The sequence below is a fragment of the Myodes glareolus genome, chromosome X (genome assembly GCF_982192425.1).
Source record: "Myodes glareolus chromosome X, mMyoGla1.1, whole genome shotgun sequence".
Classification (NCBI taxonomy): Eukaryota; Metazoa; Chordata; class Mammalia; order Rodentia; family Cricetidae; genus Myodes; species Myodes glareolus.
Genome location: NC_142053.1, coordinates 28,639,504 through 28,666,964, shown reverse-complemented (window position 1 = coordinate 28,666,964; position 27,461 = coordinate 28,639,504). Strand labels below are relative to the sequence as shown.

Here is a 27,461-nt window from a genome sequence, read left to right as displayed (position 1 = left end):
ACTGAGTTTTAGTAACACAATGGTATCCATCTTGGTGAATGGGTTTTAAGTCCAATTAGAGAGCAGTTGCTCACCATGACAGCACCCCTCAGGGTTATCATGCCATGCCTGTCATGATGAGGTTCTTAGACATCACTACAGTCTATAAACATTCGTCTTTATAGCCACAGATAGATGGAGTCTTTACCCCTTATCAAGGAAACTTATCTTCGCCACAGATGAAGACCACTACAAAAAAATCACAACCAATAACAGTGCAGAGTGGTGGAGCCCAGTCCCAAAGGACACATTCACAAGACACTCCTACCCTTAAACACTCAGGGAACAACTGTAGAAGAAGGGACCAAAAAGACCGTAAGAGCCAGAGGATCAGGGAGTTTGTTGTGAGAGTGTCCTGTAGTAACTACACGCATAAAGTCTCATCAACATGACCGCCTAAACGTGAGCTAAACAAGGGTGACACCAAAGAAAATTCCAAACTGGACGGGGAAGAGTCCACAAGGCCCCAGCCCTCCACATCCAAGCGCGAGAGGTGGTCTTGCCTAGGGAAGAATACAGCAGTTGATTGTCCAGTGCCAAACAGTCAGCCATGAAATCAAACATACAATTAATATTATACAGACTAAGCAGGTTATATCTATTAATATAGATATATATGAATATATGCATATGTATATAACACATATATGCATATAATAACAATGAAAAAAGAGACCATGACTTTGAAGAAGAGTGGGGAGGGTTATGTGAGAGGGTTTAGAGGGAAAAAAGGGAGGGGATAAGCATATAACTATAATCCCAAACATAAAAAACATTAAAAAGTACGTGTAGGACTGACAAAGGTATGAGAATCAAGTTACTTTTACTCAGGCATAGCGGCAATCATGTTTAATGTAAATAAAGACAGGTATTGTCAGAGCAACTAAGAAGACATGCCCCAACAGCTCTGGAAAATGTCATTTTTGTGAGGGTTGCGCTTTATACTGCCGTGGGTGATACATAAGAGGACGGAGGGAAACGACTACAGGAAAGCTTGCATGACCATGTGAGAGATGCCAAGACGAAGAATAAGAACAGTAGAGGCAAAGGCACATAGTTAATAAACCATTTTAAATATGTCTGCCTGGTAAAAGAGTTTCAAAGTTCATGAGGCAAAACTTGACAGGGCTAAATGGAAAAATGTCCTGCTTCAAAAAGAATCCTACCCTTTGTTAGGGTTTGTTTCAATTTTCAGTACTGGGAATACAATCGAGACCTTGGCACACGCAGGCAGCTGTCCTACCACGGAGATACCACCTTGTTTTGTTTAGTTTAGTTTTGGTTTGTTTGAAACAGAGTTTTTTTGTGTAGCCTTGGCTGTCGTGGAACTCCCTCTGTAGACCAGGCTGGCCTTGAACTCACAGAGACCCACCTACCTCTGCCTCCCAAGTGCTGGGATTAAAGGCGCGCTCCACTACGGCCTGGCTAGTTTATTCTTTTGTTATATTTCTTTTATGCATGCCATTTCTTGAGCCTGCGCCACAGTTCATGTATGGAGGGCAGAGGACAACTTGTGAGAGTCACTTCTCTCCTTCCGCCGTCTGGATTGAGCTCAGGTTTAAGACTTCTATGTTTTGCCTGCATGTATGCCCACGCAAGGGTGTCAGATCACAGAGTTACAGATGGTTGTGAACAGCCATTTGGGTGCTAGGAATTGAACCTGGATCCTCTGGAAGAGCAGTCAGTGCTCTTAATGACTGAGCTATCTCTCCAGTCCCAAAATTCATCAAGTTTGAATAAATCAGCCTTGCCTTCCTGGAGTATGTATCACTTGGTTATATTAATTTTCCTATATATTTACAAGTTGATGTGCTAATATTTTGTTAAATACTATCTATGCTTTTAGTGTCATATCAAAGAACCTGTCACCTAATGCATGGTCACAAAGATTTACATTTTTTAAAAAGATTTTATTTGTTTATTATATAAACGGTTTTCTGCCTACATGTATTCCTGCAGGCCAGAAGAGGGCTCCAGATTACAGATGGTTGTGAGCCATCGTGTGGGTACTGGGAATTGAACTCACAACCTTTGGAAGAACAGTCAATGCTCTTAACCTCTGAGCCATCTCTCCAGCTCCACCATGATTTACATTTAAGAGTTTCATATCTTAGTACTTATGGGTTTTGATTCGTGCATGTGTATGGCATGCACATAGGTGTGTGAGTGTGTGCGCCTGTGCATTACATGCAAACTTAAGAGAGGGATGTCAGATGTGTTTCTTATCATTCTACCTGATTCCTTTAAGACAGAGTCTCTCTGAGTTGGAGGCTAGTTCCAGGACAGCCAAAGCTACACAGAGAAACCCTGTCTTGATACTGCCCGCCCCCACACACCAACTTTTTTTAATCTAGGATCTGGAGCGATGACTCAGCAGTTAAGACTGTTGGTTGCTCATGCAGAGAACCTGGGTTTGCTTCCCAGCACCCAAATGGTAGCTTACAACTGTCTGTAACTCCAGTTCCAGGGGATCTGAGATCCTCTTCTGACCTCCCTGGGCACTAAGTGTGTATACAAACCACTTCATGTGGTGTATATACAAACATGCAAGCAAAACACTCACACACATAAAGTAAAAGAAGTATAAAATTTAAAATTATGTTATCTTTTTATGTATAAAACACACCACTGTCCACCTGTGCGTATGTGACCTCTGCCAACAGAGGTCAGAAGAGGGCATTTGATGCTGTGAAACTGGAATTACAGATGCTTGTGAGCCACCTTGTAGGTGCTGGGATTCAAACCCAGGGCTTCTGCAAGAGCAGCAAGTACCCTTAACTGTTGAGACATCTCTCCAGACTTCTTTGTTTTGGAGATGGGGGTCTCACTGTGTGGCCCAAGATGGACTCAAACTCACGGCTACTTGAATCTGTCTCAGTCTTATGAGTACTGTGAATACAAGCACATAACACCATGCGAAGTTTGCTTTCTCGTATATGGGATGTGATAGGAGCCCAGAAATTCTTTTGCATGTGGATATCCATTTGTCCTAACATAATTTGTTTAAAAGATTAATTCCCCCATTGAATTATCTTGACAGATGCTGTGGCCCCTTTCCAAAAATCCACGTGTTGAGAGTATAACCACAAGGTTAGGATATTGGGAGTGGGATCGTTGGAACATCAGCCTCCTTATAAAAGAGCCCCTTCCGCTGTGTGAGGACATAGTCCCAAGGTTCCAGCTATGAGTCAGAGAGAATCTACTGGCACCTTGATTGTGGGTTCCCCAGCCTCTTGAACCAAGAGGAATAAATTTCTGTTGTGTATAAGCTGCCTCGTGTATGATATTTTGTCAATAGCAACCTGAATGTACAAGACAACACTTTTGCTGAAAATCAATTGACTATAAACCACAGGGTTTATTTCTGTACTCAAATCTATTCAATTGATCTTTATGTCTATTCTTAAGCTAAGACCTTTCTGTCTTTTTTCCATTGTGTGTGCATTGTGTGCATGGGGGAGGGGCATGATTTGCATGTGTGCGTGTGAGGGCCCAAGGTTGATGTCAGGAATTATCCATTCTCTTCTACCTTATTCACCGAGGCAGAATCTTGCAGTCAAACCCTGAGCTCACACATATAGCTAGTTTTGCTAGCCAGCTTGCTCTGGGGATCCTCTCCCTGCACTTTCCAAGGCTGAGGAAATTGCAGGAGCTACCATGCCCCTACCTGGACTCCACATGGGTTTCTGGAGATCTGGAACGCTAGTCTTACTAGCTTTAATGCTTGGACAGCAAGAACTTAACAACTGGGCTCTCTTCCTAGTCCCTCGCTGTCTTGATTAATGTAACTGTGCGATGAATCTCTCTTTCCCTCCCTCCCTCCCTTCCCTTTCCATGGTGTGTGTATGTGTGTGTGTGTGTGTGTGTGTGTGTGTGTTTAGGACAACATCTCTGTGCAGTCAAAATTGCTATAGTAGCCTAAGTTGGCCTCAAACGTATAATCTTCTTGCCTTTGATCTGTTGAATGTTTCTCCTTTTGAACTTTTTGTTTGTTTGTTTGTTTGTTGTTCGTTTGTTTGAGATGGAGTCTAGCTGTCTAGCCCTGGTTGACCTGCTACTGTCTAACCCAGGTTGGCCTTGGCCTCACAGCAAACTTCTCTTTTAGCCTTTCTTATCTCAACAGTGCTGGGTTGACGGCTCTGCACAACCACACTTGGCTAACATTTTCATTTCCTTTTGATGTTTTGCACTTCTGGGAATCAGATCCAGGGTCCCACACATGCTCAGCAAGTGCTCCTCCACTATTCTGGACCTTAAGTCCCCCTTTCCAAACTATTTTGACCATTTGCATCCTTTAAATTTCCATATGAATTTTAAGACCAGTTCTCCAATTTCCAGAATTACAGATAGCTTTTACTTAGATATAGATTGTTTTAAATCTACAAGTTGATCTGGAAATTATTGCCTTTTAAACAACCTTAAACCTCATTACATAAATCATTAAAGATAAATATAACAAAAGAAATGCAAGAGGTTAGGGAGATGGCACAGCTGGTGGAGTGTGTGCCACACAAGCAGAAGGTCTTGATTTCTGATCCCCAGCACCCACATAAGCTGGGATGGTTGTGGTACTGTACATTTATAATCCCAGCATTCAGGGAGGTGAATGACAGAGAGGCACAGAGACAGACGGATCCCTGGAACTCATTCAACAATCAGCCTAGCCAAATGAATGATCCTCAGGTTCCATGAGAGACCCTGTCTCACAAGTAGTAAAGGTGAAGAGCAATTGAAGGAAGGCATCCAGTATTAACCCCAGGCCTCCATACTCATCCATGCCTGTATGGACACACATATAGCGCTCGCGCGCGCGCGCGCGCACACACACACACACACACACACACACACACCAAAATAAATGCAAGATTTATACAACACAACCTAGGATGTTGTTCTGTTGGCAGAGTGCTTGCCTAGCATGAAGGAAGCCCTCTATTTGATTCCTGAGCAAAGAATACCACTGGGAATGGTGGCTACAAAGTCAGTGTGAGGCCAGCCTGGACTACTTGAAACCTGCCTCAAAAACAAAACAAAATCCAACAAAAGCAACCCCTAGAACATTATCTAATGGATGAATGCTGATTGATGACTGCTGACTGCCGAACTTCACTTGGTATCCATCTCTTTCGAGTCCCGTCTCTTCTAGAGGAAATGTCTACTACTTGGTCATTTCTAGGACTTCTTTTCATTTGATCAGAGTTGTTAACTAGTTCACGTTCAGTCGTTCATACACGGTTGTTTAGCCTATTTGCTTATAATCCTTTTCACTTCCGTACAAATTCTCCCTTTTGCTTTCTTCTCTCTGGTTCTTTCACTTCCGCTCTAATCTTTGTACTCTTTCCTTTGCTGTTGTGGGATTTCAAAAATTATTATTATTTTCTATTTAAAAAACATTTATTTTTTACACATATGCATGTTCTGCCTGGGTGCATATATGTACATCGCATGTGTCCATGGTCCCTGAGGAGATCAGAACAGTGTTGGATCTCGGAGAACAGCAATTGCAGGTGGTTGTGGGACACCATGTGGCTGCTGGGCACTGGACTCAGGCCCTCTGTAAGAGCAGCAGAATCATCTCTTCGACCTCCCATTATTTTATTCTTGATGGTGTGTATACGAGTGGGCTGCTGGAAGGTATGGACGCTTGAGCCTGGTGCCCATGGCAGAGGCCAGAAAGAGGCTATTAAATCCCCTGGCGCTCGACTTGCATGCAGTTGTGAGGCACCTGACATGGATCCTCACCAAGAGCAGTATGTACTCTTAATTGCAGAACTCCACTGTGGGTTTATTTGACCTTGCTCTGGTAGTTCCCTGGGGTGGGAGGTTAGGCTATAGATCCGAATGCTTTCTTTCCCTTTTTAATGTAGGTGTTTCTAGCTACACATTGTCATCTATGTACTGCTCTGGCTTTACCCCTTAGCTGGTGGTGTGGTATGCTACCATTTCCATTCACCATATAAGGAATTTTTCTCATTTATCTTCTCATCTCATCTTTGGCCCTATTGCTGCTAATAAAACTATGTTGCTGACCTCTTTCTTGGTTCTAGACCCCTGGCTTCTGGTTTCTTCTTACAAGGACATTAGACCTCTTCAGGATGACCCTACCCTCACAAGCTGATTACCTCCCAAACATCCCAGCTCCAAATATTGTCGCATTAAAGATTGGGGTTCAGTATATTAATGTATATTGGTAACTCACTAATTTACTTAATAGATAATAGACATAGGGCTGGGGATGTAGTTCAGTTGGTAGAGTTCTTGCCTAGCCTTTGTGAAGCCCTGTGTTGGCTCCCCAGTGCCACATAAACTGGGCACGATAGTACACGCCTGTAATGGCAACACCTGGGAGATGGAAGCAGGTGGATGATAAGTTCAAGGTCATCTTTGGCTGCATTGAAAGTTTGAGGCCAGCCTGGGCTGCCGAAAGCCTGTCTTAAAATACAAAGAAAAACTATTAATATTGATTTATTATAAGATAACGTTCTTCTGCGCATCCTACAGATTTGGAGGTATTTAATACTCCTATGACCCTATATTATAGATTCTCTTCTTATCCTTATTTTAATGATATCAGAAAACAAACTATGGAACAAAGAGGTTTAGTATATTGCTTAAGGCCACGTTGCTAGCAAGAAGCTCTGTGAGACTTAAACATAAGGAGTCTGGCTTCAGATTCCATTTTTTTTAATACCAAGCCACATGGACGAATAAGTTCGACCAGCTTGAAGAGAGACCATTAAAAATTTTAAAATGTTCCTTTGCTATTTTGGGGTATGTGCCTCAAAAGGCGAACAAGATTTAAACAATGTATTTAAGCCCAGAGAAACTGGGTGAGGCCAGCTGTTGTAGCTTCATACCATGAACTTTGCAAATCCCATTTCCCATCCAGTGTGAGAGAGGAAGCAGCGCAGCGGAGGGTGTGAGTTTTCTCTGCCCTCAGGCCTTAGCCACAACCAGCTTAGGGGTGATTTGGAAGAGACTGATACCAGATCTGAAAATGTACTGAGCTACTGCCACTAACTGAGGACTTCAGGGGATGAATCTTCAAATTCAACTTGGTAGAGCTGAGCGATTCCTAAGACTGTGTTTTCTCATGGAGGAGTCAATACGTCTCAACAGGAGACGAAGCAAAGCTCTGCTGATTTGGTCAAAGAAATGCAGACTCCACCTGGCCATGTGGATTAGGCAGATGGCGACTGGAAGCCTCTCATCTCCTATTGCAGAGCTGACTTGTGCCCAGGACACACATAGATTCTAAAGACTGCTGTGCCGTATTTGGCGGGGAATAAGTCAGGATGGCATGAGGACTCCCTTCCCTGGGTACAGGGGTAGAGGGAAGGATGCAAAAGAGGGTTTAGAGCACAGGGTCCTGAAAGCTCAGACCTGGAGGGAGAAGGTCTCTCTCATCTTAGGCTAGATGCACAGAGCCAGGAACTCAGAAGCCAAAATGACCAGGGTCATAACAACAGGGACAGAGCCAGCCTCCAGATGCACCATACCTAGCAGAGGTCTGGGATGTGTGACTGTTCTGTCTTTTGTGTGGCAGCCATGGTAGGGTGCAGAGGCCCAGTTGACTAGGATGCGATAAGCAGGTGAGGCTCATAGACTTTTTTTTTTTGATACAGAGTTTCTCTGTGTATCCCTGGCTGTCCTGGAGCTCACTCTGTAGACCAGGCTGACCCTGAACTCACAGACATCTGCCTGCCTCTGCCTATGGAATTCTGGGATTAAAGGCATGAGCCACCACAACCCAGTCTCAGACATTTTAAAAGTATTTATTTTTACTTTTTATGTGTGTAAATGTTTTCCTTTTACACACACACACACACACACACACACACACACATACACCATGCACATGCAGTATCTGAGGAGGTCAGAGAAAGGTGTCCATCCCTGGAAATAGAGTTATATAGATGGTTGTGAGTCACCCAATGTGGGTGTTGGGAACTGAACCTGGGACCTCTGGAAGAGCAGCATGTGCTGGTAACTGCTGTGTCATCTCCTCAGCCCAGGTATTTATAGAAATGTAATATAACTGTCTATCATGGTAGAAGTCATAGTCCACACAAGCAATTTTGTTCGTTGTTTTTGTTTGCTGGGAGGTTTTGTGTTGCTGGGGATCTAGGCAAAACTCTACCACTGAGCTATACCCCTAGCCTTTGGCTTTTGGGGACTAGTTCCTGCTATATATAGCCCAGGCTAACTTGGAACTTACTATTTTCCTGCCTCTGCCTCTCAAGTTCTGGGATTCCACGCATGGATTAATTCACACGTTTTGATACATATAAACAATCGTTTAACAAATGAACAAAATTCAAATTTTAAAGGCACTTTTATGATCACATTAGGACTATAGAAATTTTATGTATTTCTTTACTGACTAAATTATCAAAAACGGTGTCAGAATTTTACACATAAAGTCAGGCATGGTACATACCACCACCCCTGCACTTGGAAGGTACAGGTAGGAGGATCAGAGTTCAAGGCCAGCCTCAGCTGCACAGCAAGTTGAAGGCCGGCCTGAGCTACCTGAGACCCTGTCTAACTCCCTTACCCGCACTGAAGAATTTTCAGGTGAATGTGGTCTAAGTTTCTCAAGATGAATGGCCAACTGCTAAGCAAAGTAGGGGTCCTCCTAACGTCCCTGAATGATATCATCCTTCCATTCCCTTACTTTCTCCTCCTCTTTCTTCCCCTCTCTTCCCTTGCCCTTCCTTTCTGGTTTTACTGAGGCAGGATCTTGCTATGTAGCCCTGGCTAGCTGGTAACTTACTATGTAGAGCAGCATGGCTTCATGCTAGTGGCCATCCTCCTGTGTTTGCCCCCTAAGTGCTGGGATTATAAGCATATAGCACCAAGATCAGCTTTGAGATTAAAAGTAAACTTTTATGAGTTGGTGGGGGTGGCAGGGTGATGGGGCCTGAACCTAAGCCTCGGGCATCTAGGGTAAGTATTTCACTACTAAGCTTTATTGCTAGCCCTTCTTGTGGAATAATCTTTGTGCCGCTCTGGTTGGTTTAATCAAGAGCTGAATAGCAAATAACTAAATAGGATTTCCTGATAGAGATGATGCTGGGAAGGAGAAGAAGGCAAAGATGCCAAGAGATAGAGCAAACAGGATGGGCAGTATGGAGACGAGGTAATAAGGCCGAGTCAGAAAGTAAATTAATAGAAATGGGCTAAATTAAGTTATAAGAGATAGTTAGAAACAAGCCTAAGATAAGGCCGAGCCTGCATAATTAATATGTCTCCATGTCCTCATTGGGGAGCCAACGGTTCTGATGAAAATATCTGACTATAAGCCCCCTTTCCTTGCTTTGCTTTTAAAATGTTATTTTATGTGGATGTGTGTTTTGCCTGTGTGTATATCTCTGGCAACACGTGTGTGCAATGGCCACAGAGATCAGAAGAGGGAGTTAGATCCCCTGGAACTGCAGTTACAAATAGATGTGCGTGCCGACGTGGGTCCTCTGCAACAGAAGCCATCTCTCGAGCAGCCCCTGCTTTTTAAAAAAGTAGTCTTAGCTTCCCTAGACCTCACTATGTAGATCAACCTGGCCTTGAATGCATAGAGCTCTGCCTGCCTCTGCCTTCTGAGTGCTGGAATTAGAAGTGAGTGCCACCAAGCTCCTATCACAAATCTCTAAATGGAACCCGTATGTGATAGGACCAGAATAAATAGCTCCTACTGGCCTAGTTCATTTCATTAAATACCAGTGTTCTATTCTTATTATTGGGTCAATCAATACCGATCAATGACCAACAATGAGTCTGGAAATGTGCCCTTCTGAGTTCACACAGTTGATTAAATGCTTGGGGAATGCTTTATTGTTCTTACAATGCACTTTCATCGACAATTTATTCCATATGTATTTATCTCTATTTTTTATTAGGTGATCTGCAAAGGCAAAAATATGGGTAGTCCGTCTAAACAAACTCTCCTAGAATTTCAGGTATCTTGTTTGCATTTGTGATCAGACCCATGTCAATTAATTATTTTTTCTTTTAAAAATATGTTTGCATTAGTTCTTCAGTAATTTTGTACAGTGCATTTTGATACTATTTACCCATCTTCCCCTATATACACCCCACATTGCCTACCTACCCAACTTGACTCCATGGCAGTTTAATTAAATCCCTAATGTCTGACTTGGGATTTGGGAACTAATGTTTTTATTGTTATCACTGCCGAAAGCTGCTGCATTTTCTTTGGAAACCAGAAGAGGAGATGGTCTGTAAGTGTCCTGATTTGAATGTTGAGAAGCTTGGCCTCTAGTGTCACCTGTCACAGGACTGTCCATTGAGGTGAGCCAGGAAGCCATTTGTAGTGAAGACCATATCAAGCGCAGAAAACATCCTTGGCTCTTTGCCAATTTGTCACAAAGTGAGCACATCAAGTCCCTAAGTTCCACAATAAGGATTGTATTCTCAGGGAACTTGCATGGTGGCAGATGAACCTCCATGTCAAACAGCGACACAAAGGCTGCCTGAGGACCCCTTCATGGAGCTGGGCTGTTGCACACTGCGTGAAAACATGGAGGGTGTTTATCTCGTCTGCTGTGTTCATAAGCTAGAGCTTACTGTCTGGACAGGAGAAAGTCACATCAATAAAGCCTTATTCAATGGCTTGAGTCTGACTTAAGATATCCATTCCCGAGGGCCCAGGGCACAGTCTCTTTATTGTTCTGTACCATAACAGCCAGACTGTCTTTCTGTCCCCTTTCTCCTGTCCAGACTGTAAACTCCATGATGACACCTATTCATGAATGGATCCTTCGAGTAAGATGCTCGGCACACAGAAGGTGCTCTGTAAGCCCTTATGAAATAAATGAGTATACATCAATTAATTCCACTCACTATCTCCCCCTTGGAATCCTTACTATGTCTCTGTCTTCTTCCCCCAGCTAGAGATTGGCGTTACAGATGGTTTAAAATGGAACGACTTCCTTAGGAGCCGGCTTCACCAATTAGCTGCAAGTCAGTATGCCCCCAGGGGATGGGATCCTACTTTAGAAAGTTATTTAATATTGAGCAGTCAAGTTATAAAAGAAAATGACATCAAACTTAGTGATTACAATTTTACCTTAATTGTTTCCAACAAGAACGCAGCATGACTGGTTCCTCTGAGGTCATTTCTGACCAGGTAATGACACAACTGTGGGATCCAGCTTGCTTTTCTGTTGCCATGATAAATGCCACAACTAAAAGAAATTTAGGGCAGGAAAGGGTTGGCTTTAGTTCACACTTCCAGGTCACACAATCCATCATTGATGGAAGTCAGGACAGGAACTCAAGAAGGAACTGAGACAGGAACCGTGAGCCACTGCCATCCACTGGCTCACTCCCTGACCAGTTTTCTCATGCAGCTCAGTCAAGGGCTACTGCCCATAGGGGGCCGGACCTCCTACATCAGTTAGCCATCATGACAGTACACCACAGCCAATTCTTCAGCTAAGATTCCTTTTTCCCAGGTAACTCATAAAAACAAACCAGGACACCAGCCACCAGCTTACCAAAGGCGCTTAAACTGTATTTTCTAGGGTAGGGGAAATACCTGAGGGGAAAGGTAGATTGAACTTTGGAAAGGCGGAAGAGGGCTAGTTAGAAGTGTTTTCTGCACCACTGTGATATTTGTAACAGTTAGCTGGGGGACCAGGGATGCAGGGAGCTTGCTTTAGTGCTTGCCTAGTTTGCACAAAGACCTGGCTTTCAATCCAGCACAGGGCATTTTGATACACACTTGTGTGGTCCCAGCACTTAGAAGATAGGGGCAGGAAAATTCAGCGTGCAAGATCATCTTCAGCTCCATAGGGAGTTCAGAGGCAGCTGGGGAAACCTGAGATTCTGGGGTGGGGGTAGAGGGCTGAAATGTTTAAGGATGTAATTTAGCTGGCTAGCATGGTACTTCATAGAATGCTATCTTGGTGTGTTTTGCTAAGACTCACGGTTCTTCACCTTTGCAGTTTAAACCCCTCAGTCTCAGAAGGTTTGCTTATGCTAGGCAAGTACATACTAATCAAAGCAGAATACCAACTTAATAATTTACCAAAAAAATGCACAACACCAGGGGCGAAAATCTTTGAGGAAAAAAAAAACAGTGACAGATTTGGGCATATAAATATTTCAACCTCTTTACACAGAATTAACTATTAATAAAATTAATGGCAAAAGATGATTATCCACAGGGAAAGACCTCATAGGAGCTAACAAGAGAAAGGACATGCTTTTCCATGTAAAAGTAGTGCAAGGCACGTACAGGGAATTCACAAAAACAAGAACTGCAGTTGGCCAGTAACTGAACATCTCAGTCCTCCCGCTGCTAGCCATGGGCGGTGTGCTGTCACCTGCTTGCCAAGCTGGAGCTGTCATATTGATAACTGGAAATCAGTCGTGGTGAGAGTATTTACACCATGGAAATCAGCAAGTGACGTGGAGCAGCCCTGTCGTTTGTTGCTTGGAGAGCTAGCTATTAAATATTTACTGGCTCAATGCTGTGTGCAGTCAATCACTGCCGATCACCTGGACCTTTCCCAAGTACACTGAAGCAGGCCCACGTCTTCTGTCTCCTCGGCGTCATTAGAGAAACTCTGACCCCTACCTACATACTTCTGTTTTCCTTCGCAGCCAGTTGTACGTGCTGAATCCCATCCGTCATGTCTTAGTCATTCTTCAACACACGTAAGTGGTTTGGAGGCCACCAGCCCTCCAAACCTCGTCTCTGCAATAGCTGTTGCTCAGACAGAAGAGCTCCAAGAAGCTGGAATTTTATTTTATGGCTATGTTTTATCTTCCTTGACTGCCTTCCCATCCACCCCATGTGTGTGTGTGTGTGTGTGTGTGTGTGTGTGTGTGTTTCTTGGCATGAAGCCCAAGGACTCTCATGCTCAGCAAGCACCGAGCCACAATTCAGACCTGCCAGGTTTTTCACCGTATTCACGTCTGTTGATTACTCCTTTCTTCTTGACATTCTCTCGTCCTTGAGCGCCAATGACACGCGACCTTGGCTGACCCTCCAGTTTCTGTCATTTCAGGTTCTTCCACGTCCACTTCTATTTCCCCTCCTTCCTGTTGGCACGGGAGATAGACCCCAAAGCCTCACACCTGCAATGCCAGCACTGTACCAGCTCAGCTGTAGCTTCAGCCCCCGTTCCACTTGGAAGTAATGGTATTTTCTGGAATTTAGTCTGCAGTCTTCCCTACTCTTCCCCTAGATAATTTCCCCCATTCACATGGGGTTCAGTACCATGTATACACCAATGCTTTGCATATTTCTACCTGCCTCGGAACTGTAGCTTCCTACTTGCTCCGGTGGAACAGGAGTTTCTAGGTCGGCATCTGTCTTTCTTACTCTCCGAATCACCAAACCTGGGTCAATTTTACTTCCTAAATGTCTTGCAAATGTGTTCTCTTTTCTCCATGCCCATCAGTCTGTGCAGGCCTCCACCATCACTCAGCTAGCCTGCCGCAGTAGCCTTCAAACCTCCCTTCCTGTTTGTAGTCCTCTTCTCTTTAGCCTTCCCCACCTGGAAGCCAAGGTCGTTCAAAACATGGCTGCTGTCACATCACGCTCCTGATGTAGGCCCTCCTCACCCTAGTAAGCTTCCTGTTGCTTTCAGAGAGGTTTATTTGGGGGGGGGTGTTCAGTTCTAGGAATTGGACCCAAGATCTCAGGAGCACTAAGCAAGGACTTTCTCATCACTGTGCCTCAGCTACCTCTAGCCTTTCAGGACGGAAACAATGCAATGGCTTTGAGCCCTGCATGGCCTTATTCTGAGCCACACCCACTCAAGGTCCTGTGAACACCAGCAACTCTACCTTTCAGCCCCAGCCCAGCTCCAATTCTTTGTTTTCTTTTCTTTCTTCCCCCCTCCCTCCCTTACTTTTTTTCTTTTTTTCCTTTCTTGTTGGTGGTGGTTCAAGACAGGGTTTCTCTTTGTAGCCCTGGCTGTCCTGGAACTCACTCTGTAGACCAGCCTGTGCTTGAACTCACAGAGATCTGCCTGCCTCTGCCTCCCAAGTGCTGGGATTAAAGATGTGTGCCACTACCTCCTGGCTTCTTTCTGTTTTCTTGAGCACAGACTTCACACACAAATTGCTTTTACCTGGACTGTCCTCACCACTTTTCTTGGAGACTCCTATGGAATTTTCAGATCTCAACTCAGCCATCACTTCTTCCATAGAGCCTTATACACAGATAACTCAACTACTGACCAAGTTCTATTAGTCTCTAACCCCTTTCTCCAGCATTCTCTACTCCCGAGAGATGCAAAATAGCTCTTTTTGCTTGTTTGTTCATGCTTTTGTTCCTTTATTTACTTATGTGAAATTTTTATTTATTTACTTGGGGGGACTGGGCATGAGCATGCCACAGAGCACATGTGGACGTCGAAGGACGACTGGCAGGAATCTGATCTCTCCTTCCGCCGTGTGGGTTCTGGGGATTGGCACTGTGGTCCGTGGTCAGTTGATCCTATTGTTTTAAGACCCGTGCAAGATACAGAAAAATTGCTCACCTGATAGAGAGCCAAGGGGAAAGACGAGTAGAAGATAAGACCTCAATCCTACAATCCCCTTAGAGAGCATGCGCACATAACATAATGATTTCCAAAGAGGCTCTGATTCTTGAATTTTCCACCACTTCTCAATGGAGCCCAGTTGGGAACCAAGCCTTTAACATACCGGCCTTTAGGGGGCAGTTAAGATCTAACTATAGTAATGGGGTGCCATGATGTTTTGATACATGTATACATTGTTTAAATTCAGGTAAACATTATATATATAAATTTATACATATATAAAAATCATAGATATAACATATAACATGCATATATATCAACTGTCTATCATTCAATTATGGTGAGAAAATCCAAAATAATTTTTTATCTTTGTGAAATTATAGTACATCATTATTATTTATAATAACTCTGCTGTATAATAACACATCATAACTTTTGGGGAGCAGTGTTGGAGATTGAACCCACAGCCTATGTACATGTTAGGCAAAAGCTCTACTACTGAAATGTACTCCTAGATCTAGAGTTTTTTTCTTTCTAGAATTTTGTACTTTTTCTTTATTTTTTAAGACAAGATCTCATGTAGATAAAGTTGGCATCCAACTAATTGAGTTGAATTCCTGATTTTCCTGCCTTCACTCCCAAGTGCTGGGATTCCAGGTATGTACCCCATGCCTGGCTTTAGAACATCTCACTTCTTCTATCTAACTGTAACTTAGTACCCAGGTTATCGGTCTTTCCCCATCCCTGCTCCCACTTCTAAAGCACATTAAGTATCACCCATTAAGAAACATGGATAGTCAGGCAGTGGTGGCGCACGCCTTTAATCCCAGCACTCGGGAGGCAGACGCAGGTGGATCTCTGTGAGTTCGAGGCCAGCTTGGTCTACAAGAGCTAGTTCCAGAACAGGGTTCAAAGCTACAGAGAAGGGGCTGGAGAGATGGCTCAGCGGTTAAGAGCACTGGCTGTTCTTCCAGAAGATCCAGGTTCAATTCCCAGCACCCACATGACAGCTAACAACTGTCTGTAACTCCAGTTTCTGGAGATCTGATACCTTCACACCAATCCACATAAAATAAAGTTAAATAAATTATTAAAAAAAAAACAACAAAGCTACAGAGGAAACCCTGCCTCAAAAAAGAAAGAAAGAAAGAAAGAAAGAAAAAAAGAAAAAAAGATGGGTAGGCTAGACAAGGTAGTTCATGCCCATAACCTCAGCACTCAAGTAGAGACAGGAGGGTCAGAATTTCATGATCAGGATGGAGAAATGGTTCAACAGTAAAGAACACTCGCTGCTCCTCAGAGGGCCTGAGTTCGGTTTCCAGTATTCCCTTTCACAGCCTGTAACTCCAGTTCCAGGGGATCCAACACTCTTTTGGCCTCTGAGGACATCTGCACCCACGTGGCAGACAGTCACACAGTTACATACACATACATAAAAATAAAGATTTAAAAAATTCAATGTTGCATTCTAAAAATGTTCATGGTCGTAGGGGCTTCACATTCATGATCTCATAATCCTAATCCCTTTCCCAAGGTGCTACCTCTAAACACTGTGCTGGGATTGCATTTACACCTACCTTCTCAATACCTCCCAAAGGGGACAGCATTTCAGCCGAAGGTTTTGAATGGCACCAACTGCAGCAAATAGCATCCTGAGACCCGTCACTCTACTCGGGAGCACTAAGTGCTTCCATCACTCTCTGCTCCAAAATCCTTCTCCCTAGCTGAAGGCAGAGTGACCTTTTCAAATTGCAAATGGGTTCCTGTCACTTCCACACTCTGAGCGACTCAACAACAACTCACCATCTAAGGGTCCATGTCTCCAACAGACTCTGGTGACACCACATTGGGATACCATGGTGTCCTTTCCAGAACTGTTGGGGACTTCTCTGAGCAGGAAATAGGCCTACATGATGTGTGTGCAGTATGAAATCATAGCCACAAGCCCAGATGCCCGTCAAAAGATAAACTGTTGAATTAAGCATGATCGGTGGAGGAATTGCCTCTTTAATATTCATTCGCTACTCATTCCTTCATTTTGTTGCTTGCTGGCTGATGAGCAAGAACATCTGTCAAAGATTTAGGGAAGATTTACAGTTTAAAAAATTAAAAAAAGAGAGAGAAAATGATACCCATTAACTTTTTTTTTTCATTTGCTCAATGAGCATCCCATTTGTGTCAGGCACAATTTCAGACACTGACTGGGCAGCCTGAGCAAAAAGCCCAAGCAATTTGCTGTCACTAACACGGCTCTTCCAGACCTGGACCCATCTCATCTGGCAGTCTCTGTAGCCATTGGCTCCTTGTCCCACCCTTTCTGCCTGAGATTTGCAGTTTCTTAAATGCTCTCTTCCTCTTTGTATCTATTTATTTATTTTCTTTACTGCACTGAGAATAAAACCCAGGGCCTCCTGTGTGCTAATACCGAGCTATACCCACTATCTGGACTCCTTCCTTCCTTCCGTTCTTTTTATATTAGAGCTTGCGCGTGTGCAGATGCGCTTGTGCCATGGCACACCTGTGGAGGTCAGAGGACAGCTCCCAGGAGTCAGTTCTTTCTTATGAGCTCATGGAATTCAGGAATCAAACTCGGGTCATTAGTGCCTCTACCTGTGAGTCCATCGTTCTGACTTCCTTATTTATAGTATCCTTCTTGGAAAGGAGTGTGTGTGTGTGTGTGTAGTGTAGTATAGTCTCTTCTTGCTGTGGTGTGTATGTGGAGGTCAGAGGACAAAATTCAGCACTTGGTTCCCTCCTTTTACTATGTGGATCCTAGGATTGAACTCAGAATTCAAGGAGCCTTCCTTTATCTGCTGAGCCACCTTTGCAGGCCCTCTTATTCTTATTTATATTCTTATTATGATCTGGGATAGGGTGCGCTGTAACATAGGCTGGCCTTGAACTCATTATGTAGCTGATGATGATCTTGAACTTCTGATCCTCCTGCCTCCACCTTCCAAGTGTTGGGATTTACAAGCGCAAGCCACCGTGCCTGTTTTTTTGCAGTGTTGGTGACTAGAACCCAGGGCTTTGTGTTTGCTATGGAAGCACTCTACCAAATGACCTACATTCTAAGTCCCAGACTACATTCCTTATAACTTACCAGACAACTCAGAGGCTGTTGGACAAAGGTCACATATTGAGAGCCAGTGATCTAAAGTAAAACCAGGAGTAGCAGGCGATAATGCACAAAGGAATCCTTAGTTCATCCTGACTCAGCCTCTTAACTCCCCCCCCCCCTGCTTTCTTTCTTCCAAAAGAGACAGAATCTCAGGCTGGCCTCAAACACATATTCACCTATCTCTACCTCCTGAGTGCTGGAATTAAAGGCGTATACCACCATGCCTAACTTCTTTGTTTTTGCTTTTCAAGATAGGCTTTCGCTGTGTAACCCTGGCTGTCCTAGAACTCACTATGTAGAACAGGCGGGCCTTGAACTCATAGAGTCCTGACTGCCTCTGCCTCCTGATTGCTGAGATCGAAGGCATGTGCCACCACTGCTTGGCTTACAGCTTTTAACTGATTTTCTAATGCAGTTGGTGCTGTCTTGATCACTTTGTTTTTGCTTCTTTCTCCAACTTCCCGATCTTAGATCATTCTGAATGCCTTTCTACTTACCTGAGACCAATTCTGCTGGCTTTCATTTTCTCCTCTCATAAAGCCCCAGTTTCAGGATAATTTCAGGATAATGGCGTTTCCTGAGCCTTTGGCTGCAAGTCACTGTTATGTTCTCCCCCCACCCCCGCATCCTATCCGGTATTAGCACCCCACCTCATCCGTCACAGTGATCTCTGTAAAGCTTGACTGTAAATGTTGGCTCCAATTAGGAGCCATTCCTACCTAGCAGGCGAGCCATTTCCCCTCCCAGGCAGAAGACTGTGGCTTCACAGACATTAACAGTCACCTGCTGACCCTAAGGGAGTTGTGGCTTGCTCCAGCTTCCTTAAGGAAAGTAGAAATATGAGAATAACTCATTTACACGTCTCTGTTAATTTCTTCACTTGGCAACCACTGACTAAGCACCTGCCAGATACTGCGCTGTGTGGGGCCTTGGTAGCCAGGGTGCCACAAAGATGCCCCATTAGATATGCATATATGCTCGTGGTAGTGCTTACGAGTCCAGAAATTCCTCTTCATAAAAAGTCTCCCCCTCTTCCTCTTCCTCCTCCTCCTCCTTCTTCTTCTAAAAAAAATAAGACAGAATCTCACTTAGGCCAAGCGAGCCTTGAACTTAACTTGTAGCTAGAAGAGCCTTGCTTCTGCTAGACTAACCAGCTGGAATAACCTTGCTTCCATTTCTGGAGTGTGGAGAGCACAGGCAGGCTAGGATTATAGCACAGTTGAGATGCACGCTGCTGGGAACCAGATCCAAGGCTTCCTGTTTTCCAGGCAAGTGGTCTACCAATCAATTGAGTGGCCATTCTCTTCCCCTAACCTCTGTTTTTTTTAAATCTTATCCCCTGAAGTTCTTTTTCCTATCATGTAAGAAGAAGAGGAACAAAAGTTACTAACTGAGGCCCTCTGCTATCTCCTTTCAGCCTTTCTGCCTGTCCTGTGCCTGATAAGGTGACCAGCACCAAGGACTGGGAGGCCTGGGAGGCCTGGGAGACCTGGGAGGCACAGGCTCCAGCAGTTCCCAAAGCTCTGGAGTACTGAGTGTTCTTTGTAGAGATGGACAGCAGGTAAGTAAGGAAGGAACAAAGGCATTGCAGGAGATTTGAATTACACACTATCCCAGGCTGGGAGGTCCAGGACTTTAAAGAGACCTCATTAGGGCTCTGATAGCCTCTGGGGACAGGAAGTTGAGTGTGACACATGCTTAGCTCACCAAGGTATCTGTGCTGAAGTGTCCCCAGTGCTGTGAGATAGATAGTATGTGGGGTGTGTGTTGGGGTAGAGGCCGGGAGGATTCCTGGGGAGCCCCATAATCCCATTTTGGCCTCCTGCTCAACCATCCTGGCAGCAGCTCTTACAGAGCCCAGTAGTAGTGGGGAGGGGAGGAGCAGAGACTTGGTCACCAAGGGGAGCCCCGCCCCCTTCACAGAGGTGGCCTAGGCTGGGGTTGCAGAGAGAACTGGAATTGGGCTCGCCCTAGGGGAAGGCAGTGCCGTCAAAAACAGACCTTGGCCTGGGCCTTTGCTACACTCCAGCCTTTCACAGGGAAGACTCAAGGACTACCTACTGGAGGCCTAGCCTGGGGACCTCTGGTTCCCCACCCCCATCGGGTTGAGGCCCAAGCCTTAAAGCAGTTCCTCAATTTTAGCCTTGGTTTTATGTGTTTACGTGTTATAACCAGCCCAGGGCCTAACCATTCCCCAAGTGTTCCTGAGGGTCTCAGGAACTACAGCTGTTCCTCTTCCTTGTTACTGTCATCCACCCTGTGTGTCTCTGATTGTGCCAGGCCCTTCTCTTTGGCCCACTCTCTTGAGTCTCTAGAACGATGATAGAGTACAACAGTCACCTCCCCCTGAATACTTAGTTCTTCATGGCTGCCCCTCCCGCCACCTTCTCTGTATGCCACTGCCCTCCGTTCTGGAATCACTGAATGGACCTGCACATTAGGCACTAGGGAGACGTTTCACAAAGCCCTTGTTGTCAAGGTGTATAAGTGACATAAAGAGTCCCCGAGAGGACTTGAGAAGCATTCACTCCCAGACCAAATGAAGGACCAGGGAGTTCTTTTATGGTTACATTGGTTCCCTACCTCCTCTCTCCCCATATTTTCTAGGCTTGGCCTTTGTATGAGATCCCTCTCCTAGGTTCTCTCTTTTGTTGCTGACTTCTCAAGAGAGAGACCTAAGATCCTATGATTTTGAGGAATAGGGTGTCCCTCTTGGGCCTCTGACAAACCATATCATGCCAAGTTCATCAATCACAGGGAGCCATCAAAGAGGCAATCCCAAGACAGAGAGAAGGGGAGCGGTGGACTTCAGGTCTGGGGAGGTGGGACAGCGTGCTAGCAATAACAGCTGGCTCTAAGGAAAAGGGGAGCAGCCAGGCATAATTCTAGATTCTGGAAGTTATGTGCTCTGTGCCAGGTAGGTCATGTGGTCCTGGGCTAAATCAGGATCGAGGAGCAATTGGAGCTGGACAGAATACCCCTCCTGTAACTCCATCTGGCTCATCAGAGCTAGAGACCTCCAGCTCCCACCCTGAGACTCCCTTCTGACTCCCTACCCTAGAAGATTGGATGCTCTGCCTCCCTGTTTACCCTGCTAGCACTGAAGGCAGGGACCAGAGGGGAACCAGTGAGGTCAGTTCTTATTAGGTACAGTAGTGGGGAGCCAGGCTCCACGGAAATTACAGCCTCCTGCGACCGAGGCTTGGGAACCTCAGGACAGGAAAGAGGTCCTCCACAAGCAATAGCTCACTCAGTTGTGGGGCTGCAGTGCGGCTCCCCCATTAAAGCTCAATTTCTGAGCTTGAATGTGGTGGTGCTGCAGGTGCTGCAACCCCTGCCCTGCTGCCCCACCTCCCGCCCCAATCTTCTTGGGCTAAGAAGATAACTTGGTTAGTTAGGATGGACTACAGTGAAGCATTGAAACTGCAGAGGCCAGTGCTCCCATCCAAGTACCTGGGGTTCTCAGTGGGGAACACGAAAGGTTATGGGGACTGGGAAAAGAGAGGGGAGGACTGCAGACCTCAGTCTGGGAGCAGAGCGGGGGAAGGGCCGGGACTCCCTTCCAGCCTCAAGTCTGGGGGCTCAGGGATATAAGGGAGAACAGGGGTGTGTGTGTGTGTGTGTGTGTGTGTGTGTGTGTGTGTGAATTCAGCAGAGGTCGGGACGTACCACGGAGCCCAGTAGCGGCAGGGAGGGGGGGGGGCGGAGGACGTGGTCACCGCGGGGAGCCCCCGCCCCCTTCACGGAGGCCGAGGCTTGGGTTGCAGAGAGAACTGGAACTGGGCTCGCCCTAGGGGAAGGTAGGGCGGCCAATCCGTCCCCTCCCCACACCCTACTCCGAGGGGGTGGGCGATAGAGAAGAGGTTGGGGTTGGAGCAGCGGTGAGGGGGCCCCTCCCTGGCACCTCCCCCCACCAGACTTGGTCGCGCCCGAAGTGTAACACTTTCTCTTTGTCGGAGGAGCTCCTCTGTTTCCTGTGCAGCAGCTCCCGTTGCGGAGGCACCCGTAGCAGCCCTGGCGGACGAAGGAGCGATGGCAGCGGCCGATATAGCTCGCCAGGTGGTGAGTGCAGGGCTTGGGTACCAGCCCCCAGCCTGGGAGGTGAGGTGGGGGGCTTGGGACGGCTAAGCAGACTTGGCCACAGCCACCACCACTACCACGAGGAGGGCAGTAGGGTAGCATCCAGAACCAGAGGCAAGGCGGGACTTTTGCCCTGGGGTCAGCAGCTCAGTCCCCTCTGTCCCCAGCACGTCCTGGAGACCTGTGGTGGCAGGAGGGTGGGGGGCTATTGGCAAAGCCTACTGGCGGGCAGCTGAACTTGCATACCGGGAGAGAGCTGCAGTGAGCGCCTCCACCTCCCTTGCGGCAGCTGTGGCCCCGCTGCTGGGGCGTTGCCGAATGAATGGCTGCATGAGTACCGAGTCCTCGGGTCCCTGTCCCCTTAGCTTGGAGGCACCCCTGAGCACAGCTGCCTGTTGGGACTCCAGCTTGCTCAGAAAGAGGGTTGCGGAGCTGGGGGTAGCCTGGGACCAAAGGTTGAGTGTGGTGAGGGGGCGGGGAGATGAATGACTGGAGTAGGGTTTCTCCATATGCATTACATATGTGACTGCGTCTGTGTGTGCATCAGTGTGTGCTCATATATGTGCATGGGCGCCCTTCCGCCTTCCCCGTGGCAGGGTTATGTGACCCTGAATGAGTCGGCCTGTTTCTCTGCGCTCACCTATGGTGTGTGTTCCTGCGTCCGAATGCCTCTGCGTCTACTTGTGCCGAGTCCCGCAGGGTCCCATTTGTGCGTCTGTGGAAGTGGGGGGTGCACTTCACCCGGCCCGGAGGTGGCTGGCTGTGTATTTTGGCACGTTTCCGAGTGGTTCTCTGAGGGTCAGTCTTGGGTTCAGTATGCATGGGCTTGTATGCTCAAACCTGTTGGAGCTGACATCTTTCTGTAGAGACTGAGGAAAATAGCGTGAGACCTGGTGAAGTAGTGTTCCCTCTCTTTTGGTGAACCAAACTCTGGGGAAAAAAAAATCATTTTAAAAACTAAAGTTTTCCAGCCTGGGATGTGCAGAGAAGTCATACCCAAGAACCCGAGGCTCCATGTTTGTTTGTTTTTAGATCAGAAGTTTGGTTACAAAGGCAGATGTTTCTTTCCATTTGTGGGAACAATCTAGTTTTTCTATTCCACCAGCACCATAAGCTGAAGCAGAATGAGGTCGAAGTAGGGCAGGTATAGCCCACTACCCCGAATGCTACTGTATGAAAAATGATAACCTTGTAACCTCACATTTCCTTAGAGACCTGGCCGTGCAATGTGACGCCAGTAGAAAAGCGGGAGTAGGAAGCAGCCTCTAGGTATTTGGTATAATTGCAATTGATTTGTTTTCTAAACCCGAATTCAGAATCTGATAGCATTTTCTCTACAGATAAAGGAATTTCCTGTCTGGCTTTGGAAGGTCAGGGTCATTCATTTGAGACCTTCTCTAGCCCTTGCACACCCCAGCACAGAGCCATCTCATTGTGCAGGCATGATGTGAAGGACAGAGGCAGATAAGAGACAGTTCTTGATGGTGCTGGACTTGGAGAGATTGTAATATTTTGAGAACAACCAGGGCAATTTTCTTATCTGCATTTTAAAGATGCCGTAGGTTTTGAGGAGATGAATCTGTTTCCCGGATTACGCTTGCTCTATCCTTAGTGACCACCCCCCTCAAAATGACACTAGTGATTTTCCTTCTTGTCATAATGAATTTGCATTGACCTGCCCTCCCCACTTTCCCTTTCCTGGATTAGGATTGCAAGGCCCATGCTGGCAAGGGTGAACATTTCAGAAGGCTGCTTCACTGTGGGCACCTAGAGATCACCTTTGTTTTGCAAATGGGGGTGCAGTAAGGGGTGGCTTAGGGTCTCTTGATTTGCTTTGGGTGGTTCCAGTTTTCTCTGGCTGGCCTTACCACATTGTATATGGAAAAACATAATTGTATGGCAAATTCGGAAACGGCCCAAGCACTTGAGACTTTGTTATCATGATAAATGGGTTTTGGGGAAGACTGACGTCACTCTCCATGCTTCCCTCCCCCCAAGCCAGTGAAGCTCTTATTTATGTGTCATTTGTCTCTCTGCTTTCCTCTGAGTCTGCAAGAGGTTGTAATTCACCAGAGGAGGCTGGAATTAACTCAAGAGACTTTGAGTGGCTGGTTGCTTTTGGTTTCTTCAAAGAAATACACGTCTAGGGCTGGGGAAGAGAAGACTAGAGAGCCAGGCTACCTGTGGCAAGCTTAGAAGTTCTTAGTAGACTCGGAGGCATGATACCATCGAAGTAGTGTCTTGGTGTGTATGTCTGGGTGTCTTCACAGTCATTGGAGGGTCACTGTGGCTGAATACCATTAGGAAAACGGCATGGGAGTTATTGTGTAGGGCTTACATTTGGGTGTGCGTGCATCTTGGAAGTTCCTAACTCAGGTGTGTCCCATCTGAATGAACACCACAAAGGATTCTGGGTGACAACACTATTTCTCCACCATTGCTATGAATATGTGTTTGACTGATGTGCACAACACTATGGCCAGCCCTTATCAACCATATCAAAAGTAGTAGCTATTGTTCATGGCTTTCCAACTTCCAGCCTAGTTGGAAATGCAAACTGTGGATACCGATAGAATTCAAGAAGTAGCAGAAGATCCTTGGGGTACTTCCACCAGTGAGGGGACTTGGACTGCCATTGCTCTGTGTTTAGAGAGGCTGCATGACTGACTCATCCAGGGTGACCTAGGAAGGTGCGGCGCAGCCACCGAAAGCTCTATCTACTGGCACTTGCCTCTAGCTCTCATTCAGTATTGCATTTTCCGTTCCAACTGTAAGGACTGTGCTTTCCAAAGTAGAGCGTGGTGGAGTCTGACTTGAACAAATCCCACCCACAATGTGAACAGCGCTGCCTTTTCCAGTAACAATCCATTAAGCCATTGCCTCTAATGAAAGACCTTGTAAGGACTACAAGAGTTGTCTTTGCCAGAACTGGCCTGGAGGAGCTGTCCTCAGGTTACCACCTGCCATTGAGGAGAAGCCTGCTTCTGCATTCCGGCCTTACAATTGGAGGAACAGTTATCCACAGCTGTTTTCCAAAATCAAAAATTGTTTTGAGACAGACTTTCACCTGTCAACTGAGGTTAGTCTGGAACTTCTACCTGAGGTGCTTTGGCTAACAGTTACCTCACGGTTTCCCTCTTGACGCTCTTTCTCAATCCCTAAAAGTAATAATTGTACTCCAGAAAAAGAAAACCAAACCCCATAGAGCTGCCTGAGGCTATAGTAGTGCTGACTTAAGTTTATATGGCCCCAAATAGTGAAAAACTGTTGATTCCAAGTCAAGGGAATAGGGGGTAATTTATTATTCAGTTTCCTGACAGTTTAGTGCCTTTAATGATTTGTCAGAAACATTAGAGGAGCTGGGTGTGGTGGCGCACACCTTCAATCCAGCACCCGAGAGACAGAGACAGGTGCATCTCTGTGAGTCTGAGGCTAGCCTGGTCTACAGAACGAGTTCCAAGACAGCCAGAGCTACATAGTGAGACCCTGTGTCTAAAAAAAAAATGAAAGGAATGTACAGTGTCAACTGTGTAAGACCTCGTCCTTTAATGGAGTTCCCAGTCCAATGGTTCCCAGTCCATACACATGTCTTTATGTAGGGCTGAGAGGGCTCAGTGGGCAAAAAAACAGAATGAAACAAAAACCACTCACCATGGAAGCCTGACATTTCAGGTGATTTCTAAACTCAACACAACCCTCTGACCTCCGCGCACATGCCATGGCCTGCAAATCCCCACACGCATCCTGCATACACACACACTTACACAATAATAAAGTTTTTAAAATCCCTATTTAATTATCATTATCCTAAGTGCTAAAGAGGAGAGAGAAGTCTTTATAGGGAACCTAATTCAGCTATGGATGAAGGCTGGAAGCGAGAGGAGAGGCTTCCTGAGGGGTTCTGGATAGGAAAAGGGTAGGTGTGAAGATAGGTGAGATCACACTTCTGCCACTTGCTTGGGAACAGTTCCTTTGTCAATTCACCCACTGCTGTTTTCATTCATTCTTCGACATTTATTGACCAGGCACTGATTCTGCCAGGTCCTGTGCCAAGTGCTGGGGATGTAGTGGTGGCCAAGGCATGGAGGACCTCTGCCCCTTCTCAGAGCTGCCAGATGAGGCAGGAATGAGCTCTGTTTCCTCTTGACATTTTGAATGCAGGAAATGTGTTGGTGGTGTATTACAAAACTTCATTACTGTAGACTAATAGGTCTGTAGAATGCAATGAGAATTTGATCTGCAATTAGATGCATAGCATTTACTTTGTGGAGTGTCTGATATAAATGTGCTATTAATTGCTGGTTTTGTTACTAATATGGTCCTACACCTTGTGTTCTGTAAGGGAACAACCCCATTGCTTTAGCTTGAACAAAACTAATTAGGAAAGTTTGTCTGTTGGTGGGAAAAGCACTATTTATAAAATTAAATAGCCCTGGTTTTCAGACTTGCTGAGATTTCTAGATTGTCAAAGCCATGCCTTAATATTAACAGGAACAGTCAAGAAAGCCCTTATTTGTGTGTGCATTGTAACTACACATGAGACCCATGGAAAGAAGAAAAAGGGATGGAGAAGGGACGGAGGAGGAAGGGGGAGGAAGCAAGAAGAAGAAACCCTCGCCTAGATGTAACATGCTTAGCTCTCTGAAAATGCTTCCATCTGTTTGATTTTATTCCCTCAACAACTTCCTGGACGGGTACTCCTTGTCTCTTCATGTTATACCTGCAGCAAGCAAGAGACTTAATCCAAAGTGTTATTGCTGATCAGTGGGTAAACAATGAACCACCCACCAGATTACACAGACTCCCTTTTTAAAGGTACTGGCCTTTCCAAGGTGTTTCTAAGAAATAAAAATTGTGCCACGTTCTCATTTCCCCCTCTTCTCCTTGCATCTGCCAACATCCCCAAAGCGGTCAGAGAAAAGCAGACTTGAGTGATGTGGAGACTCTCTGATGTTAAAAAGATTCTCAGCTTAAATCAAAGATAGCACAGTCACGGGTTGTGTGGGTTTTCTTTTTTTCTTCTCTCTCTCTCTCTTTCCATATTGCTTTAAATAAAAATCTTGGAGCCACCAGCCATGTAATGATGGATTATTTTAAGTAACAACTGGAGGGGGTACAGAATAAATTAGAAACACAGACCCCTTCCTCCTCGGTTTGGCAGGAGGCTGCTTCTGCTGCGGGGATTTGAAACCGTGGGTTTCTGGGCTGCCTGCATAGAGGAAGGAGGCCACATGCTCAGGAGAGTGAGAACTAACATTCTCCTCGCCTCTCCTCCAGCGTCTCCCCACTAGGGACAGCCATCACCATCTGCTGAATTATGCAGCAGGCTCTCAACTGGCCCTGGAGTTGGGTCATTCCTGTGACCAGGAAAGATTTCCAGGCTGTCTCAGGGACAAGCCTCAGGGTTCCGGTTATCCCTGCCAGCACTCTCTGAAAGCCCTAACGAGGACCCTGGGGTAACAGGAGCAGAGCTCTCCTCTCACAGCCCTGATGAGGTGCAAGGTGGTGTTCAGTTTCCTCTCACAGCAGAGGCCCCCAGCTCTGAACACTGGCGCAGAAGCAAGAGCTGCTTTTTTTTTTTTTTTAGATCCCCATTAAACGAGACCAGATGGAGGCAGAGGCAAGTTCAGGCTCCCCAGAGGGTAGTTGGGCATTCACCCAGAGGCCTATGGGTAAACCTTTTCTTTCCAAAAAAAAAAAAA

At 45.8% G+C, this 27,461-nt stretch overlaps 1 protein-coding gene across 9 annotated transcripts in view; it reads left to right on the top strand.

Moving 5' to 3' along the window:
• Septin6 (septin 6) overlaps positions 1-27,461 on the top strand; it is a 136,433-nt gene that overhangs the window by 39,921 nt on the left and 69,051 nt on the right. For 8 of the 9 annotated variants that reach the window (XR_015000382.2, XM_048450414.3, XM_085684690.2 and 5 more), the window contains exons 2-3: positions 19,097-19,240; positions 21,639-21,741. Coding sequence is in view for 8 of the 9 variants with exons in the window: in XM_048450414.3 (XP_048306371.2) it covers positions 19,230-19,240; positions 21,639-21,741 (114 nt within the window). In the remaining variant the exon portion in view is untranslated. The remainder of the gene's footprint in view (positions 1-19,096; positions 19,241-21,638; positions 21,742-27,461) is intronic. The other variant, XM_085684691.2, reaches the window with a different exon arrangement.